Below are 19,815 nucleotides of genomic sequence, written 5' to 3'. Positions count from 1 at the left end.
ATATATATATATATATATATATATATATATATATATATATATATATATATATATATATAAGGGATGGAGTATATGGGGTGTCGGGCACTTAATATATTAGTGAATGAGGAGATGGAGAATTGAATTATATTCAGGACAGAAATTAATATTATAATTGATGAGGTAAATTAAACTAAATGGAACAACAGATTATATGACAGTGAATAATTGTATGGTGGATGAATAGGGTTAAATGGGATTAACAATAAATTTGAGATATAAGTTATTCTGTGAGGAGGAGGGAGAGGATAAAGCAGTAAAAGATAGGATGGGAAAGGGTAGAGGAATATTGAGGTGGAGGGTTTTTTTTTGTTTGTTTGTAAATGTTACACTAATTAGTTATATGGGACAAATGGTTGCACTTAGTGTAGAATTTAGCAGTATACATATGTTTATATTCATACACACACACACACACACACACACACACACACACACACACATATATATATATATATATATATATATATATATATATATATATATATATATATATATATACTCATAAAAATACGAATATTTTTAAGTAAAATTAAAGTTCAAAATCAATTCAATTAAAAGTAGTTTACTTAACAAAACAGTAAAGTTCCAAGGTTAAATCTTAAACCGTCTTTTCAATTAAAAAACATGGTTTTTAAAATATAAATAATTACAATAATCATAAAAGTAGATTTCTTTTTTAAATTGTTATCTTGCATGTATTTTGTCGTTTAGTTTAGTCCCTTCTGCAGTTATCTCCCTTGATCTGACATTAAAAGTCGTTACTTAACAAAACAGTAGAGTTAAGTTCCAAGATTAACTCCTAACTCTCTTTTCAGTTAAAAACAACAACATTTTCTTTTAAATATAAATAAATTACAATAAATATAAAAACCTTTCTTTTTAAAATAGTTGTCATGTTATTCCATGCCCTATCTCCCTTTAACAGTTATCTCCCTTGGCCGGACATTTTTCTTTGAGTTTCCTCTGACTCGACACCGGCAGGTTGACCGATGTTTTGTTCCTTAATTGTAATCAGCAGCTTTTCTAGCCCCACATGTCTCTGTCTTTTGTCTTCTGTTGTCCTTCGCCGTTTTAAACCATCTCCGGTAAGAAACATTATATATCTCCTTCTTAAAGACACTTTATAATATTTTTAACCTTATTTATTTATTTTTTACCCACATGTCCGATCCCCTTACTTCTAGTTGTGTTGTTGATTTCCTTACGCATACGACTCCCCATTCAGCCTTTTATAACTTCTCGATTCTTATCTTTTCTCTTTGTATTCTTAGTGATATATTTTTGGTTTGTTTGTTTTTTATTTTTTTTATTTATTTTTTTTTTTTACCGTATCGACTCTTAATATACGTGTGTTAATTCAAATGGTTAAAAATACAAGCAAATCGAACTTATTAGGGGAGATAATAACTTCCGGGGAATGCCGGAAAAAATATCCAGTAAATAAAACGTCGATTAGTAAATCGTTATTTGTATTTTAAACTAAATATTTTATCGTGGTTTTGTCATTTCATTTAACTTAATATGAAAATGGATAATAAACTTTAAAATATCAATTATTGAATGGATTTTATTATTTCCTTTTCTTTAAACACTCAGTTTTATTTTTATGGATACATGTGTCCAGTGACACCGATATGATGACTAAAATCGCATATTATTCTCTTATTAAATTAAAAAATACCTCATGAATTTCTGTTTGCTTTTTTTTATAACTTAATATTAAAAAAAATTAAAGACAATTCATTAAAAATCTATGTTGTAACGGAACATTTTCAAATAATGGAATTTTAATCGTTTTAATCTTTTAAAAATTAGATTTTTCTTGGCAATTCGAAAAATTTTGAAAAAAAAAACGCTATTTAAAAATAAAACATAATAATATTAAATTGATATCATTTTTTTAATTGCAACTTTAAGGTAAATTTTTGTTCAATATGTGTATTTAAATTTTTAAAAATAAATATTTTTTACTTACTCTTATGTTTTATAATGAATAGAAATTTCGATAGATTTAAATATATTTTGGGTAAATATGAAGAATTACTCCACCCTCAAAAATTCCTTTATAATTACCACTCGGATAGGTTGTCGGGGTCGCTGAAAACGAAAATAATGTTTAAAATTACGGCAACCGAGTAGTTTCGAAGATATGAAGAAATGTTAGTTTTAAAAAGTGCGGGATCACTTTTCTATAATAATTTAACGTAAAATGATCACCCACTTTTTTTGGGGGGGGCTCTTTTCTACCCTCGGAAAATCCTTTAAAATTACCTGTTTCGGTGGAGGGGTGCCGCCAAAACACCCCCGCCCCTCAACCGCCTCCCACCAAATGTAAACAGAATTTTTGTTAAATAATAAACATTTTTTTCTGCTTGGTTAATGTTGGCACGTTATTTATGTTAAAACGGCTAATTAAACTGTATAAGCACCTGTTAAAAAACTATGCAAGTCCTATAATTGAACGAAAAACAAACCAGCAGTTAGTCCCCCGCTCCAAAAACAAACAAATCATGAAGTGAATGCATTTCTTCATATCCAGGAAAGTACTTGTTTCCTGGAATTTTAAACGTTAGTGGTAATTTTAAAGGATTTTCCGAGGGTGGAAAGAAAGCCCCCCCCCCCCACAATCGTGGTCACAAAGTGGGTGATCATTTTACGGTAAATTATTAAAGAAATGTGATCCCCCCACTTTTTTAAACTAACATTTCTTCATATCGTTATTTTCATTTTCTCCGACCCCGAAAACCTATAAGAGTGGTACTTTTAAAGGAATTTTCGAAGGTGGAGTAATTCTTCATATTTACCATATTTTGTTTGAATTTCGAAAATATAAATATGGGGCGTGGGGCAGACATGCAGTAAAAAATATTTCCCCTCGTATATTTTACGAAAACTGCATTTTATATTTTCACAAAAATAATATTAAAAAATATTTAATGTGATTTTAATAATAAAAATTTAATGTCCCAAAAATTCTGCTTACATGGTTTAATGACTATTTCCTCTGAGAAAATAACCAGAGTCATTTCAAGCCATGTTTGACATTCTGTTCATAAAAATCAGTAATCTTAAACTTCATGTTATTCTCACGAGATCCTCATTTAGCTAAGCCTGCATGATGAACACTCGTTACAAGAAAACATTTACGTTGGAACGATTTAAATTAATATTCCTAACATGTAAATAAATGTTATTTCATCTTAATACAGTGAGTTTGAGTTCTTTGTCAAGTGTCGTTATTTTCTGGAGTTATTTCTATATTTTTATTTTATGTTTGTGAGGATGTGACTTGGTGGAGACCTATTAATTGGTGATCTGGTTAAATGTATCTTTAACGGTCCTACAGATACTCTACTACTTTTGACATCAAGAGATTCCTGCACCTGCAACATCGGTCTTTTTTTTTAATTTTCACCCCAAACAAGGCACAGTGCCACTTTGAAGCAGGGGGCTACTATCAGGGACTTAATTTTCAGGGGCATTATGATGGGAGATGAGTAGAAAGATGTTTGTTCACATTACACTTGAACTTCTGCATATCAGTATAGTTGGGAAAGCAAATCCCGGAAGGGAGTTCCAAAGACCTTCAGTTCTGGAGAAGAAACTATTGGAGTAAAAGGCTTTCTTGCACCTATGGATCTCTACTGTAAAGGGATGAGACTTAGTAGCTTGTCGGGTTTGTCAGGGGTAATTACGTCGAGGAGATACAAGTGTTTACGGTTCGTCAGAGCATTCACCATTAAAGTATTTGTAAAACAGGCAGAGGGATGCAACATCTCGTTGATGGGACAGAGACTGAAGCCTAGATGACAGTGCAGACCTATCAGGTTGGTAACTCTCTTTTGAACCCTGTCCAGGAGCGAGAAACAGGCAGCAGATGCACCAGCCCAGATGTGACAACAGTACTCCATACATGGGCGAATGGTGGTCTTATAGAGGTACAGGATACTTTCAGGCGTAAGTAGTTTTCTGGCATGGTAGAGGGCGCCAAATTTCTTTGCAGCAGCCTTGGCAATGCTCTTAATGTATCTCCAGTTCAATAACCCTGTAAATGTTAGGCTGAGGAGTTTAAAAGAAGTACTTTCAGGTAATGTGTTCTTGGCCATGGCTACTGGTGGTAGAGAAGATTTCTTGTAGTTATTGAAGGAAACAAGCTTAGTCTTAGCAGCATTGAATGTGACCCTCCATTTTGTTCCCATTCCACTACATATTGGAGGTCATCCTCTAGTGTTTCTGCCATTTCCTAGGATATGTGTTCATTTGTTTTCCCCTCATATCTATTATAGAAAGTGGTATCATTGGCAAATATACCCATCTCCTAAACAATTTTATCAGGGAAGTCATTTACGAATATCAGGAATAATAGAGGACCAAGGATAGACCTCTAAGGTACTCCCGCATTTATGTCATATTGTTTAGATGTACGACCATCGAGGACAACTTGGATTTTTCTCTTACTTAAGAAGGATTTAATTACATTATGAATTCTTCTAGTGATTCCATATGATCTAATTTTCCTGAGAAGACCATCGTGCCATACCCTGTCAAAAGCTTTAGATATATCAAGGTCTACCGCTCTACCCTCCCCTGTTTTTTCCAATGAATGGTATATACGTTTGGAAACTGCGGTTAAGATATCTGCTGTTGAAAGGTCTTGCCTGAATCCATATTGTTTGTCAGCCAGGAGTTTAGCAGCTGTTAGGTGCTGGACTTGGGCTTGATTAACTAAGGACTCAAATGTTTTGGCGAAAAGCGGGAGAAAGCTAATGGGGCGATAATTTAGTTGGTCAGTTCTTTCACCAGAATTCTTGAAGACTGGTACCACAGAAGCGGTTTTCCAGCAGTCGGGAAAGCAAGATTTTGTTAAGACATTTATTGTAAAGTTTGGAGAGAACTGGAGCAACCTTGGCAGAGCATTTTTTTAATAGCACAGCCAGGATTAGATCTGGTCCATATGCTTTTGAGGTGTCTAGGTTTTTTTATAATAGCATGTACCTGAGAAGGGGTGATTTTCAAATCGTCAAGTGTGGCATCTTAAAAATATATCCCGATTATGAATGGGTGAACACAGATTCACACACGTAGAAGTTAGTGACTTCATTCTACATTCAGTTTAGTTTATTTTTTTATGACATCCAAATACGTTTTGACTTTTGATATCATGACTTTGTAATGATATATACAAAATCTGTTATTAAAATATTATATTTAAGCGTATTTAACGACCGGCCAAAGTTGGGCCCTCCCCCTCTCCCCCAGTAGGTATAAAATAAAATGGATTTTCTTACATTTTGGGGATTTATATGCGATGTGTTGTTTCTCTTTTTATTTCAATTTTCGGGAAGCGGGGTGGGGGCTAATGATGCTATTTGTTAATTTAAAAACAAGGTATCTTTTTTAATTCAATATCTTAAGACTTTACTAATTATCTTTGAAATACTCCCAGAAAACTAATATCTATCTTTCAAAGGAGGAAGTTAAATAGATTTGTCAATTTCTGAAGCCACCATAAAAACATTATCCACCATAAACTTTTTTTCACATGTAATTTTTTCCATATAGAGATTAACATTAGGTTTTAATCTTTCAAACAGAATAAAAAAATAATCGGAAATCAATAAAAAATATAAGCAAGTTTTCAAAACTATGTTCCCCTATAAGTTTTCGTCATTAAATTGCACTTGCTATGAATTAGAGAATTAATAAAAATTAAACTTGTAATCTGTTCTCTCTCATGTAAATATTAAAATGTTAAATAAAATAATATTAATTTTATCCGTGATATTCACCAAATAGATCGACTCTATTTCGAAATGATTTCTTTTTTATTTTTCCTCTTAAATTTTGTTTTCTGCAAACTTGCTCTTCTGTTCATCATCTTGAATGTTAACTTGAGCTTGTAAAGCCAATCACATTGGAAAAATCGTTTCTGTTCACAAGTTTAAAGTAAAAAATGTCTTTTATACTTCATTCTTTTTCAATGGATTATTTTGTAGTTATTTTTTTTTGGTGTGCTAAAAACAAATATCTACTTCAAAAGTGAAGAGAATTTCTTTTTATGTATGCACGTACACATACAGAATTACCCACCACTGATAATATAAGGAATTACATTGCTTATTATTTGGACAACTACTTGCTTGCTGCAAATATATGTCCGCACTTGCATATACAAAAATGTTTACCACTGATAACATAAGGAATGACACGTATCTGTATACAGATTGTATTTAATTTTTGTTCTTTAATGTCCTCGTGTTTTTATTGAAAGATGAAATCTGAAGAGAAAACAAAAAATAACTTTTCGCTCAAAAAAACAAAGATAAAAAAATAACACCCTCTCCCCAGGTGGCCATAAAGTTTGTGCTCATTTTATGTTTCATTTATATTTAAATGTGATCCATCACTTTTTGAAAAAGTAAATTTTTCATATTAGGAAAACTCTTTCTCTGTGCCACTTTTGAAGTGGATCTTCATTTTCAGCATCCTTGAAAACTTTAAAAATTGTCATTGTAAAAGTTTGGATCAGGGTGGAAAGATTCTAGACATTGACCAAAATAACAAACCTTACAGGTAGCTTTGACTAAATTAAAAAAATAATCATGATTCTTAAACAAATTACAATATTACAGTTCTGAATTTTTTAGATGATGAATGAAGTTCTTATAACTGGGAAATTGTACAAATTTGGACTTGATAGACAAAGTTGACTTAAGGAAACAATGCATCATCTGGATAATGATTAACTACTAAGCATACCTGGTATTGTATTTAACACAATATACAATATGGAAATCATTAATTATAAGTAATAATGTATACATAAGATAAATATCAATGGTATCAAGATTCACAGCCTCAGAAACACATTTGAAATGACTCCTCAAATCCAACAAGTCTGCTGATCATATTTATTGAAATTGTTTTTTTGCAATAAAATCAAGTTCAATTGGGTAAGCAGTGATGACAGGCAGTACATCAGTCAAAGGAAGGATGAAGAATTTAATCCTCGGTGAACAGTTTCAATGCTACAATTTGGTGGAGGTTCAGTTTGGTGTGGGACGTTATTAATGCCAATGATCCAGGGCCTGTAGTTCACTTGAAATTTCGAATTAATTCGCCCGAGAACATTAATATTATGACTGAGAATTTCCTATAATATTTTGGCTGGAATTTGATTTATAATCACATCTTCATGCAGGATAATGCTCCCATTAACACAATTGGATGTGTCAAGAGGTTCCTTGGAGAGAACGATATTCTGTATTTGGATTGGCCTGCACAATCTTCAGCAATCAATCCTATAAACAATTACATCAGCAACACACACGGAATGATAAACTTTTAAATCTGGAAGAACTTTCTACAAAAATTAAAGTAAAGTACGACTTTCACCAGCGTATTATCTAAGACTCATTCAAGGAATGCCCAAAAGATTGCAGACTGCCAAATATCAGAAGGACTCTGCTACTAAATATAAACTAGTTCATGGTGTTTCTGTTGTATTTCTTACATTAACGTGCTAATATTATATTTAAATGCAATTTTCATTGTAAAGAGTTTCTTTTTTGCCTTGTGGATATGAAGTTAATTTTTCAAATTGGGGTGAACACTAAGATACTTCAATAAGGACACAAATAGGAATAGGTAAAATTCTATTGTAATGAAAGATGAATCAAATTAGATATAAATAGTTTAGACAGTTTTATTCAATGTAGCTTTAATTTCCAGTTTTAAAATGACAAGTAAAGACTCTCTTTTTAGCGCCTCTTTGTGTAGTAATAAATAATTGAAAACATTTAGGAAAAATAGTTCCTCAAATTCGTATTAGGATTTTCTTCTAGGACTCCTGGTGATATGATTAGAGTACTCGGTAAAATTCGGTTGTAAGTTACATACTCCTGCACATTGAAGGTTTAATCATCGTTGAGATTGAAAACAGAATTTTGAGTTGGATTTCTAAAAACCCAATAGCGTGCTATTCATGTACTAAGTAAAGGGTTCCACTCAGAATTCTGAGTTAAACAGAAAGGTTTCAAAGTTCGACAAAATATACCTGAATTAGATCAGAGGTAACATAGAAATGTGTAAATAACAGCCAAGAATAAAAATAATATGAATAATAAATCCTCATCTAGAAAATGCAGATTTTAAATAAAATATTTGAAAAAAGAAACAACTAAATTTTGTTAACAAGTATTGCATGAAATAATACTAATCTTATTTTAAATTTCATGAATAATAATATAGATATTTTTAAAATTTCAACATCAGAAATTTAATTTCACCACATGAAATTTATTGCTTTATAATTTATTTTATATTTCCAGAATTTACAACAATGAAAAGAATTCCAGTAATGGATAAGAATAACATTTCTTTATTGGTGATTTAAAATGATGTAAAACTAATTTCTTCAAATTTTGAAAGTGAAAATTTATAAGCCTCACTCCATTGCATATACTTTTTTCTGGAATCAGACGTAAGAAAACATGGCAGGAAAACAACATTTTTGTGACGTATGTGGTTCTCCTTTTGCACAGAAGTCACATTTGTTGAATCATATGAAAACACATACAGGAGAAATACCACATTCTTGTAAAGTATGTGGTTCTTCTTTTGCATGGAAGTCACATTTGTTAAATCATATGACAACACATACGGGAGAGAAACCACATTCTTGTGAAGTATGTAGTTCATCTTTTGCACGGAAGTCAAATTTGTTGAGGCATATGACAACACACATGGGAGACAAACCACATTCTTGTGAAGTATGTGGTTCATCTTTTGCACAGAAGTCACATTTGTTAAATCATATGACAACACATACGGGAGAGAAACCACATTCTTGTGAAATATGTGGTTCATCTTTTGCACGGAAGTCAACTTTGTTGGTGCATATGACAACACACACAGGAGACAAACCTCATTCTTGTGAAGTATGTGGTTCGTCTTTTGCACAGAAGGCACATTTGATGAGTCATATGACAACACATACGGGAGACAAACCTCATTCTTGTGAAGTATGTGGTTCATCTTTTGGACGGAAACCAACTTTGTTGCGTCATATGAGGACACATACGGGAGAAAAACCACATTCTTTTGAAGTATGTGGTTCTTCTTTTGGACGGAAATACACTTTGTTGTATCATATGACAACACACATGGGAGACGAACCACATTCTTGTGAAGTATGTGGTTCATCTTTTGCACAGAAGTCAATTTTGTTGAATCATATGACAACACACACGGGAGACAAACCACATTCTTGTGAAGTATGTGGTTCCTCTTTTGCACGGAAGTCAACTTTGTTGAGGCATATGACAACACACACGGGAGACAAACCACATTCTTGTGAAGTATGTGGTTCGTTTTTTGCACAGAAGGCAAATTTGACGAGTCATATGACAACACACACGGGAGACAAACCACATTCTTGTGAAGTATGTGGTTCATCTTTTGCACGGAAATCAACTTTGTTGAGTCATATGAGGACACATACGGGAGAAAAACCACATTCTTGTGAAGTATGTGGTTCATCTTTTGCACAAAAGTCTCATTTGTTGTATCATGTGACAACACACACGGGAGACAAACCGCATTCTTGTGAAGTATGTGGTTCCTCTTTTGCATGGAAGTCAAATTTGTTGAATCATATGACAACACACACGGGAGACAAACCACATTCTTGTGAAGTATGTGGTTCATCTTTTGCATGGAAGTCAAGTTTGTTGCGTCATAGGAAAAAACATATGGGAGATAACCCAAATTCAAGTGAAGTATGTGGTTTTCATTCTGGGCACAAATCAACTTGTTGAATGATATAATAACACATACATGAGACAAAATACATTCTTGTGAATATGTGGTTCTTTTGCTTGGAAGTTGAATTTGTTGCATCATATGAAAACAAATATGGGAGACAATTATACTATGGAGACTATTATACAGTGGGGCACAATGGAGTGTGGAAATAACTCTACTGGAAAATATGTAAAATCTTGAATATCCAATGTAGTAGAAAAAAACGGTTGGAAATAAGTCCTACATTATCCACTATGACTATAAAACTCATACATAGTGATATTGGAAAAGCTAGAAAAGTCTGCAAATGACATTGGTCTCCACATTAATGCGGTTAAGACAAAGTTTATGACTTTCAATTTGAAAGGAGATATCAGGGCTCTGGTTGGATCAACACTGAAAGAAGTCGCTGAGTTTATGTATCAGGGCAATAACAGTTTCCACAAAGGGACATATCGAAATTCGCATCTCAAAAGCATGGGCCGCATTGGATGGGCTGCAATTAGCATGGACTTTGGGACTAACAAACTGAAAAGGCAGTTCTTCAGGGCAGTGGTAGAGTCTGCCCTTGTTTACGGTGCTACAATCTGGACACTCACTAAAAGATTGGAAAGAAAACTAGTCAGCACGTACACCTGTCTGTTACAAACAGTATTAAATATATCTTGGCAAAATAATCGCACGAAGCAGCAACTTTATGGCAACCTACCTGCCATATCTAATACCATCAGAGAAAGATGCCTACGATTTGCTGGTCATTGTCCGAGGAGCAAGCATAAATTGATGAGTGATGTATTTCTATCAACTCCATGATACGGACGAGCAAGCAAAGGACGACCTAGATCCACGTACATCCAACAAATAGCACATGACGCCAACTGTGAACCTGAAGATCTGAGGCAGTTGATGGAAGACAGGAAACTCTGGAGAGGAAGTCACATTGGGCTGGCTAAGGAGCCCGTCATGATGATGATGATGATGATAAGAGGGAGAAAGTGGTAACGCTAGTTGAAGTAAGTATCCCTTATTATGCTGGTCTTAACAGGACAGAGAGTGAGAAAAAAACAAAATACCAACGACTCATGTACGACATGAAAAGAAACTGGAATCGTAAGAAGGTATCAGTATTACTAGTCATTATAGGAGAAACCGTGCTAATTAAAAAAAGAATTTCAAAAACTATTTGGCAAATAGACCTAGTGAACCAAGTGCAAGAGAAATACACAAAAATGGCACTTACAGGGATTGTTAGAATTTTTATCAGATCTCTCGATTAAAGTAACTAAACTAATGGCAGAATGTTTGGCATCCAGTAGAATGCATCATCCCCAGTAAAAACAACACATAGTGGAAACAATATCTGATGATTTCCATACCTCAAAAAATGTATACCAGACCAGTATGACAGAACCAGAAAACATGTCAACTAGGCAAATCACAGAATTGTTTAAAAATACACGAGAACTTCTATTTGAGAAAATGGTAAAAATGTGCCAAACATTAGAGTGACAGGTTCTAGAAGTGTAAGCCATTTTTAGTTTCAGAACAGTTTCAAACGGTTCGCTGTTACACACAAGTCCTGGGAGGTGACTTCTTTGTAGTAGACAATTCCATAGAACAAAATATTCTTACCGTGTCGAGACAGAAAAGAACATGTGAAATTGCTCCAGAAAAGGTTTAATATTTATGAAGAAATTCTGGTTTCTGATTGGTTGGTAGCAGAACGTGAATTAATTTGATTCGTCAGTTCTTAGCAGCATCGTTTATAAATAGAATCGTCCGACTGTGTGGGATCATACCTCATTATACTCCAAAATATTGCAGCATCCTCCCTATTTTTTATAATAAGGAAGTCCCTTGTGTTTGTTCTGCTAAAAAATAAATATATATTTTTATATTCACTTAGACATAACAAAAATTAGAAATCATTTGGATCTTAGAATTTTAGCATTTAAAAAGACGCCATTTTAATTGTGTTCAGATGTCAAAAAAGAAAAATTACAAAGAGTTTGTTTTTTAAGCAAAAGTATTAGTTACACATTAGTAGGTTAAAGTGTTAATACAAATAAAATGTATACAGTTTAATGTCTTGTCCAGGACTATATATATATATATATATATATATATATATATATATATATATATATAGAGAGAGAGAGAGAGAGAGAGAGAAATCTATATACATACAGGGCAGTGAAAAAAGAATTATTCAGTCGAATTCCCCAACAAGTTTTGAGAAAAAACGTTGTAACTTTATCCTTGTTGTGGGTTTCCTAAATACATCAGCGATATTTTGTTCTGATGATATGTAATTCAAAATGATGGATTCCTTTTTTTATCTCGTTTTTTATGAAATGGTGTTTTATATCTATATGCTTAGATCTTTGGTTGATTATCGTGTTCTGTGCTAAGACTATACTGGCTTGATTATCACAATTACTACGGGGCTTTTAATTAATTCTGGCTCTAAAATAGTCTTTAGGATATTTTTAAGGTAGAGTGCTTCCTGGGTCGTGTGTGTGATCGCGATAAATTCTTCTTCACACATAGAGAGAGATACAATCTAGCTTTTTAGATTTCCATGAAATAATAGGCCAATTTTCTGAGAGTCTGAGACAATATTCAGATACACTCTTGCGATCTTCGTCGTTTGCCCAGTCTGAATCCGAAAAAACCTTCTAATTTTAGGGGATTTCTTGATTTTCTAAATAATAACTGTTCTTTAGTTCCTTTTAAATAACGTAGGACTTGTTTATCTCTGTTTAAATCCTTCATTGTCGGTCCTGATAATTTTTGTGACAGTTTTGTTACTGTATTGCATATGTCGGGCCTGGTTGCAGTCATTACATATATAAGGCTACCCATAATTTCGCGATATTGTGTGTCATTTATTATTTCAGATTCAGTGTGTACATTTTTATTAATATCATTTTCAATCGGTGTAGTAGAGCGTTTCTTGCACTCTCCCATTCCAAATTTTAATAGTATTTTGTCGATGTATCTCGATTGAGTCATCGTAACAAGTCCTTTGCTTTGAGTAAATTCTATCCCCAGAAACCAGGATATTTTCCCAAGATCGGTCATTTTGAATCTTTTACTTAATTTGTTCTTAACATCAGTTAACATTATGTCACAATTTGATGCGATTAAAATATCATCGACCCACAAAACCAAAATCAGTAGTTTATCGTCTTTGTGTTGGGTATATAAACAGGGGTCTACAGCGCATTGTCTAAATTGTTTAATAATATAATCATGGAACACTGTGTTCCAACACAGAGCACTCTGCTTTAGACCATATAATGACTTGTTAAGTCGCCACACGCTATTTTTACTTTTCATTATAAATCCCTCTGGAGGGGTTATATAAATTTTGTCAGTATATTGGGGCATTCAAATAAGCATTTTTACGTCCATTTGATGGATGTTTAGGTCATATTGTGATGCAACTTGCAGTAAAATTCTGATTGTCGTTAGGTTTGTGGTCGGTGAAAACGTAGAAAAGTATTCTTTACCGTAAATCTGAGAGTACCCTTTAGCAACAAATCTAGCTTTGTACTGTTCTACGCCTGATGCTGTATTTTTTTTTGTAAAGACCCATCTGGTAGAAATAACATGTTTATCTCCTGAGAGAGGCATTACCGTATAGGTATCATTTTCGGTTAAGCATCTATTTCTTTTTTCATGGCAATTTTCCATTCATCACAATGTTCTGAATTAATTGCTTCGTTGAAGCTTTTTGGCGTATTTTCCATTGAATAGCAATAGTCGATTTGATAACGCTTTATATTGTCGACCACAAAAAATCAGGTCGTCTTCTATTTCTTTTGGGATATCTTTCGACTTTATCATCATCATCCTCATCATGGACACTCTCGTCTCCGTCATTTTTATTGTTTTCGTTATTTCTAATTATTTGAGGTAATATAATTTCATCCTCTTCATATGACGGGGTTTCGTCTGTAAAATTAAACGTGCCTGTGAATTTTACACACTGGATTATATTTATTTTATTTTTCTCAGGAAAAAATATTAAATTGGCTGGACTGTTTTTATAGTATCTGTCGGCTTTAATATTCAATTTACTCTTTTTCTCTATATATGCGAAGCAAGTTGAGCCAAATATATGCATTCTGCTTTATTTTTTTTTACGCAGAAAGATTCATATGGAGTTTTAGATAGTGTTTTGTTGAAGCACCTGTTGCATATATAGGCTGCCGCCATAAGTGCATACGTCCAGAGGTTTTTAGAGAGTTTGGATTCAATGAGTAGGCATCTTGCCATTTCAAAAAGTGTCCCCCACGCACGTTCAACAGTCCCGTTTTGGTGTGGCTATCTAGGAGCTGATGTTTCATGCCTGATATAATGGTGAATTAGTAAAAGTTCAAAGTCTTTATTGGTGAATTCCGTACCGTTGTCAGAGCACATACACTTGATTTTACCGTAGGGGGCCATGTCGGCTAGATATTTCTTAGTTGCTTGCAGGGTATCAGATTTATTCTTTAAAAAGTAAACCATTATTAAACCTGAATGGTCATCTACGAAATTCAACCCATATCTATAATGTTCTCTGGCCATTGGTTCTACGGGACCGTTCAAGTCACAATGCACCATTGATAGGATTTTTTTTGGCCTTTTTGTTTTGATAGTTTGTCATTTTCCCTTGCGTACAGACGTCGCAGTTGAAGGTTTTTGATGTTTGTATTTGCATTCCATCAACTACAGTCGGCAACTTTTTGATATCAGGAATATTGTAGTGTCCAAGAATTTTATGTCATGTCTGTAGATTATTGCAGGCGGTTTTTGATGGGACTACGCTATTTGAATAATATAGTCTTCCATTTTCTTTAATGTCGAATACAGTTCCATTCGGGTATACCAGTTTTGATTTATTGGGGCTAAAGTTTATATTTGCACCTTGTTTTGTGGCAGCTTGTACAGAAAATATATTTTGTTTAAAATTTCGTGATTAGAAGAGCGTTTTCTAGAATACAGAAACACAGTTCACCTTTATTGTTCTTTAGCGAGATTTTCGCATTGCCCCTTTTCAAAACGATATCATTGACTCGACTCTCATCAGCTAGTTCTACAAAATAATTTTGTGGCTAAAAGTTGGGATCAAATTGATAAAATCAGATTCCTTTGTAGTCACATGTGCCGTGGCCCCACAATCGACAAGAAAATTATTATTGTTTGTTGAAGCATCAAATGTACACGAAAATAAAAATGTATGTTCGCTAACAGAGCTCTCTACATTTTTAATGTAGTCGCCATTTGAGTCCTGTATCTACATTGGAAACTCTTGTGATTAGGTCGTCCACAATTATAGCAAATAATTGTTGTACTTTTCTTAGGAAAAAACTTGCTTTTGGCAAAGTTGCGTTTTTTATTCCTGGCATGGGTATAATTCGATTTTGGTGTTTTATGTGTGTATTTTTAAATTTCATGATATTTGTGGATTCGTTTTTTTCTGTGATCATTTTTTTCAATTTCCTTGTAACTTCTGAGTGCTACCTTGAATTGGCTAAAAGTCATGGGTTTTTTTTTCTGGGTTATCACGGTGGTAAATGGCTTGAAATCACTCGGTAATCCATTAAGGACCATGGAAATTAACAGACTGTCACTTATAACTTCACCAGACATAAAGACGCACGCTGGGCGCATAACCTCTAGAAGTGTAAGCCGTTTTGAGTCCTCAGAACAGTTTCAGATGGTTCGCTGTTACACACAAGTCCTGGGAGGTGACTTGTTTGTAGTAGACAGTTCCACAGAACAAAATATTCTTACCGTGTCGAAACCCGGGAAAAGAACATGTGAAATTTCTACAGAAAAGGTTTAATATTTATGGAGCAATTCTGGTTTCTGATTGGTTGGTAGCAAAACGTGAATTAATTTGATTCATCAGTTCTTAGCAGCAGCATTTATAAATAGAATCGTTCGACTGTGTGGGATCATACCCCATTAATCCCAAAATATTGCAACAACTATATTGCATGTCACTAAGAAGGTTATGGACCTGACAATGGAAAGGTACAATGGGGGAAGAGGTGGCTGGTCACTTTTAATGCATCCAAAACCAAGCTTCTATCTTTACATGCGTGTACAGTAATCAATGGGATAGTATCGTTTATAAATAGAATCGTCCGACTGTGGAAAGACAGGGGGTCGAATAATTCACGCCTCTCATTTTGAAATGTCTATTAAAAAGTAAATAATTAATTTATGTTTAATAGTTTTATATATCACAAATTGAAGAGAAAAGGTCAATAAATAATATATTCAAATTTAAAACAAAAAAATCCGTTTTTTAGAAATTTACCTGTAAAGTCCGAAGTTTAAAACCTTTTTTTTTAAAAAAAAACACATTGTTTTTTTTTAAATAAAACCTTGGTCCTTGCTCCTTTAATTGAATTATTCACTATTTTCACGAAATTTTTGACACTGCTAGAGCTGCGGATCGTGTGATTTCCTCATATCATGGACAATAATTTTCTGTGACACTTTAGAAGTATATATTCGTTTTTAGTGGAAAAACTATAAAATAATCTGTTGAAAAAATGAAAAAACAAAACATAACATTTTTTTACTTTAAACTTGTGAAACAGTTCAAAACATAAAATTTATGAAATTAGATTTTTTTTGTAAACGATAAAAAAAGTTGTTATATATATTTCAATATTGAAAACAAAAAAAAATCGACAGCAAAAAATTTTCAACGATAAATCAACATTTTTATTAGAATAATTCACTTATTAAATGTAGTTATCTCCCTTACATTTTTAACGTATTCTGCAAATATGCAAAAATTGATACTAAATTCATGTAGAAATACTTACGTTTTTGTTTTATAATCTGCTTTCGATTAACTTTATCTGCTTTTATAAAGGAAACGATTTTTCAAATGTGATTGACTTTACAAGCTCAACTTAACATTCAAGATGACGAACGGAAGAGCAAGTTCGCAGAAAACAAAATTGAAGAGAAAAAATAAAAAAGAAATCATTTCGAAATAGAGCTGACCTATTTGGTGAATACCAGGGATAAAATTAGTTTTATTTGACTTAACATTTTAATATTTACATAAGGGAGAACAGATTACAAGTTTCATTTTTATTAATTATCTAATTCGTTGCATGGTACATACAATTTAATGGTTGAAACTGATAGGAAAACATAGTATAGAAAGCCGTCTTCATTGGAAAAAATTTATAATGAAAAATGGTTTCATGTCGGCTTCAAAGTCTTAAGATATTGAATTAAAAAAAAAGATAGTTTTATTAGCCGCTCCCCCCAAAGTGTTTAATAACAGATCTAGCTTTGCACAATCAAAACAAGAAACAATGCGTCGTGCATAAGTTCTACAGAACCCCCAAAATGTAAGGAAGCCCATTTTATTTTATACCTAGTGGGGGAGGGAGAGGCGCCCGGCTTTGCCCAGTCGTTAAATATGCAAAAATGTGATATTTTAAATTTGTCCAGATTTCGTATATATGATTACAGAGTCGTGATGTCAAAATTAATAAAAAACATATTTGGGTGTCATCAGCTAGAATCGAAACCAAAAGCAAAAACTGTAACATTCAAAGCTGAATGTACAAAAAGTATAACAATTTTTAAAAATTCTGACCTTATTATAGAACTCATAGCAGTTGTGCCAATTTGTAAGAACTGACCGTGGAGTCACTAACTTCTAAGGTTGGGTTCACCCATTCATAATTGGGATCTATCAATTTTTAGGAACGAGGTTGCAAGTGCAGAAATCTCTTGAAGTCGAAAATAGTAGAGCATCTGCAGGAGCATTAAAAGTAAATTTAACGAGATCGCTGATTTATAGAAGATTTCCACCAAGGCACATCCTCACATGCATAAAATAAAAATATAAAAATAACTTCGGAAAATAACGACACTTGAAAAAGAACTCAAGATAACAACATTATGTACGTGTTAGAAATATTAATTCAAATCGTTCAAACGTAAACGTTTTCTTGTAACGAGTGTTCATTATGCAGGCTAAACTAAATGAGGATCTCGTGAGAATAGCATGAAGTTTAAGATTACTGATTTTTATGAACAGAATGTCACACGTGGCTTGAAATGAATGTGATTATTTTCTGAGAGAAAAATGATCATTAAGCCATGTAATCGAAATTTTTGTGATAATTTTGTCATTAAAACCACATCAAATATTTAACATTATTTTTGTGAAAATATTGAATGAATACTGCTTATCGTAATGTTCCTGAAATAGTAAAAGTATTTTTATTCGTTAACATCTGCAATGTTTTATTTTTATATATAAAAAAACAAACAGAAATTCAAGCGTTATTTTTAATTTAAAAAGACAATAATTTGAGATTTTAGTCATCATATCGGTGTCACTGGTTACATGTATCCATAAAAATAAACCTGAGTTTTTAAAGAAAAGGAAATAATAAAATCCATTCACTAATAGATATTTTAAAGTTTATTATCGATTTTCATATTAAATGAAATGACACACAAAAAAATAAACCACGATAAAATATTTCGTTTAAAATACAAATAACGATTTACTAAACGACGTTTTATTTACTAGGTATTTTTTTTTTTACTAAACGACGTTTTTTTTTTTTACTGGATATTTCACCGGAAGTTATTTTCCTAAATAAGTTTGATTTGTTTATATTTTTAATCCTTTTAATTAACACGCATATTAAATAAGTAAAATAAACTGAAAGAAGCAAAATAAACAAAACGAAACACATTGTTGAGAAGACAAAGAGAAAAGATAAGAATCGAAAAGTTATAAAGGGATGAATGGGGAGTCGTATGCGTAAGGAAATGAACAACACAGCTAGGGGTTGGACATGTGGGTAAAGGAAAAAAGTTCGTAGTTAAGATGAGATGATATAAAAAAAATAACGTTAAAAATATTAAAAAGTGCCTTTAAGAAGGAGATATATAATGTTTCTTACCGGAGATGGCTTAAAACGGCGAAGGACAACAGAAGATAACAGACAGAGACATGTGGGGATAGAAAGGCCGCCGACTTCGGGACAAGATCAAAGTGTAGTATCTGTTCTTCAGATGCTGCACTTCTATTTCTTGTTCTCTTTCGGTGGAGGAGAAATACTTCACGACTGAGACAATTTTTATTTGTGTACCTTTTCTTCACGTTAAAAAACGACCCTGGTGTCTAACTCTGTCCCGTGGGGAGGCATAGTAAATAGGTACAATTAGGGAACAAAACACCGGTCAACCTGCTGGTGTCGATTCAGAGAAAACTCTAACAGAAAAAATTTCCGGCCAAGGGAGATAACTGTTTAAGGGACATAATGCATGCAAAAATAGACAACAATTTTAAAAAGAAAACAAATTTTATAATTATTTATTGTAATTTATTTATATTTAAAAACATGTTTTTTAATTGAAAATTGGTTTAAAAGTTAATCTTGGAATTTAACTCTACTGTTTTGTCAAGTAAACTACTTTTAATTTATTCGATTTCGAAATTTATTTTCACTTAAAAATATCCGTGTATTTATGTTAGGTACGAGCAAAATGGGCGGATAAGGATAAGGGGGTGCATAGTTTTGAAAGCCGATTTATCATCATTTTTTTGTAGGTGTCCAACTTTTTCATTGTATTTGAAAGATTAGAGACTAAAGTTAATTTCCAAAAGAAAAAAAAAAGTATTTGTACACGTGAACAAAAAAAAGTTATTAAAAAGTTTTTCGTGGAGAGCTAACCAATTCAGCTAAATTTTGAAGTTAAATATATTCATTGTAAAAATCTTTAAAAGATAATTATTAGTTTTCTGTGTCTATTTCAAAGATAAATAGTAAATAAAATCCTTAGATATTAAATTAAATTTAAAAAAAAACGAAACAAATTGTTTGTGCAAAAAATAACAATTAGCCCTCAAAAAGCAAGTAATTTTACCATCTGCCAAAAAACGCAACAAATAAAGGTTTATAAACACGATTATAC

General features: G+C 32.7%; 1 protein-coding gene across 1 annotated transcript; it reads left to right on the top strand.

Annotated features, from left to right (window-relative positions):
* Positions 1 to 965: 965 nt before the first annotated feature.
* Positions 966 to 11,938, top strand: LOC145270919 (uncharacterized). The gene is made up of 2 exons (XM_080126467.1): positions 966 to 1,127; positions 8,373 to 11,938. Exon 2 carries the CDS (start codon positions 8,535 to 8,537, stop codon positions 9,858 to 9,860), a length of 1,326 nt encoding a protein of 441 aa, XP_079982593.1. The 5' UTR covers positions 966 to 1,127; positions 8,373 to 8,534; the 3' UTR covers positions 9,861 to 11,938.
* Positions 11,939 to 19,815: the final 7,877 nt, after the last annotated feature.

Source organism: Euprymna scolopes, chromosome 46 (genome assembly GCF_053919585.1).
Source record: "Euprymna scolopes isolate OS-2025 chromosome 46, ASM5391958v1, whole genome shotgun sequence".
In the NCBI taxonomy this organism is placed as follows: domain Eukaryota; kingdom Metazoa; phylum Mollusca; class Cephalopoda; order Sepiida; family Sepiolidae; genus Euprymna; species Euprymna scolopes.
Note: the sequence above shows the minus strand (reverse complement) of the source record. Positions and strands in the feature narration are given on the sequence as shown.

Bases quoted from the DNA above. Each gene is read 5' to 3' on its own strand.
- LOC145270919 (XM_080126467.1), top strand. From the start codon at position 8,535: ATGGCAGGAAAACAACATTTTTGTGACGTATGTGGTTCTCCTTTTGCA.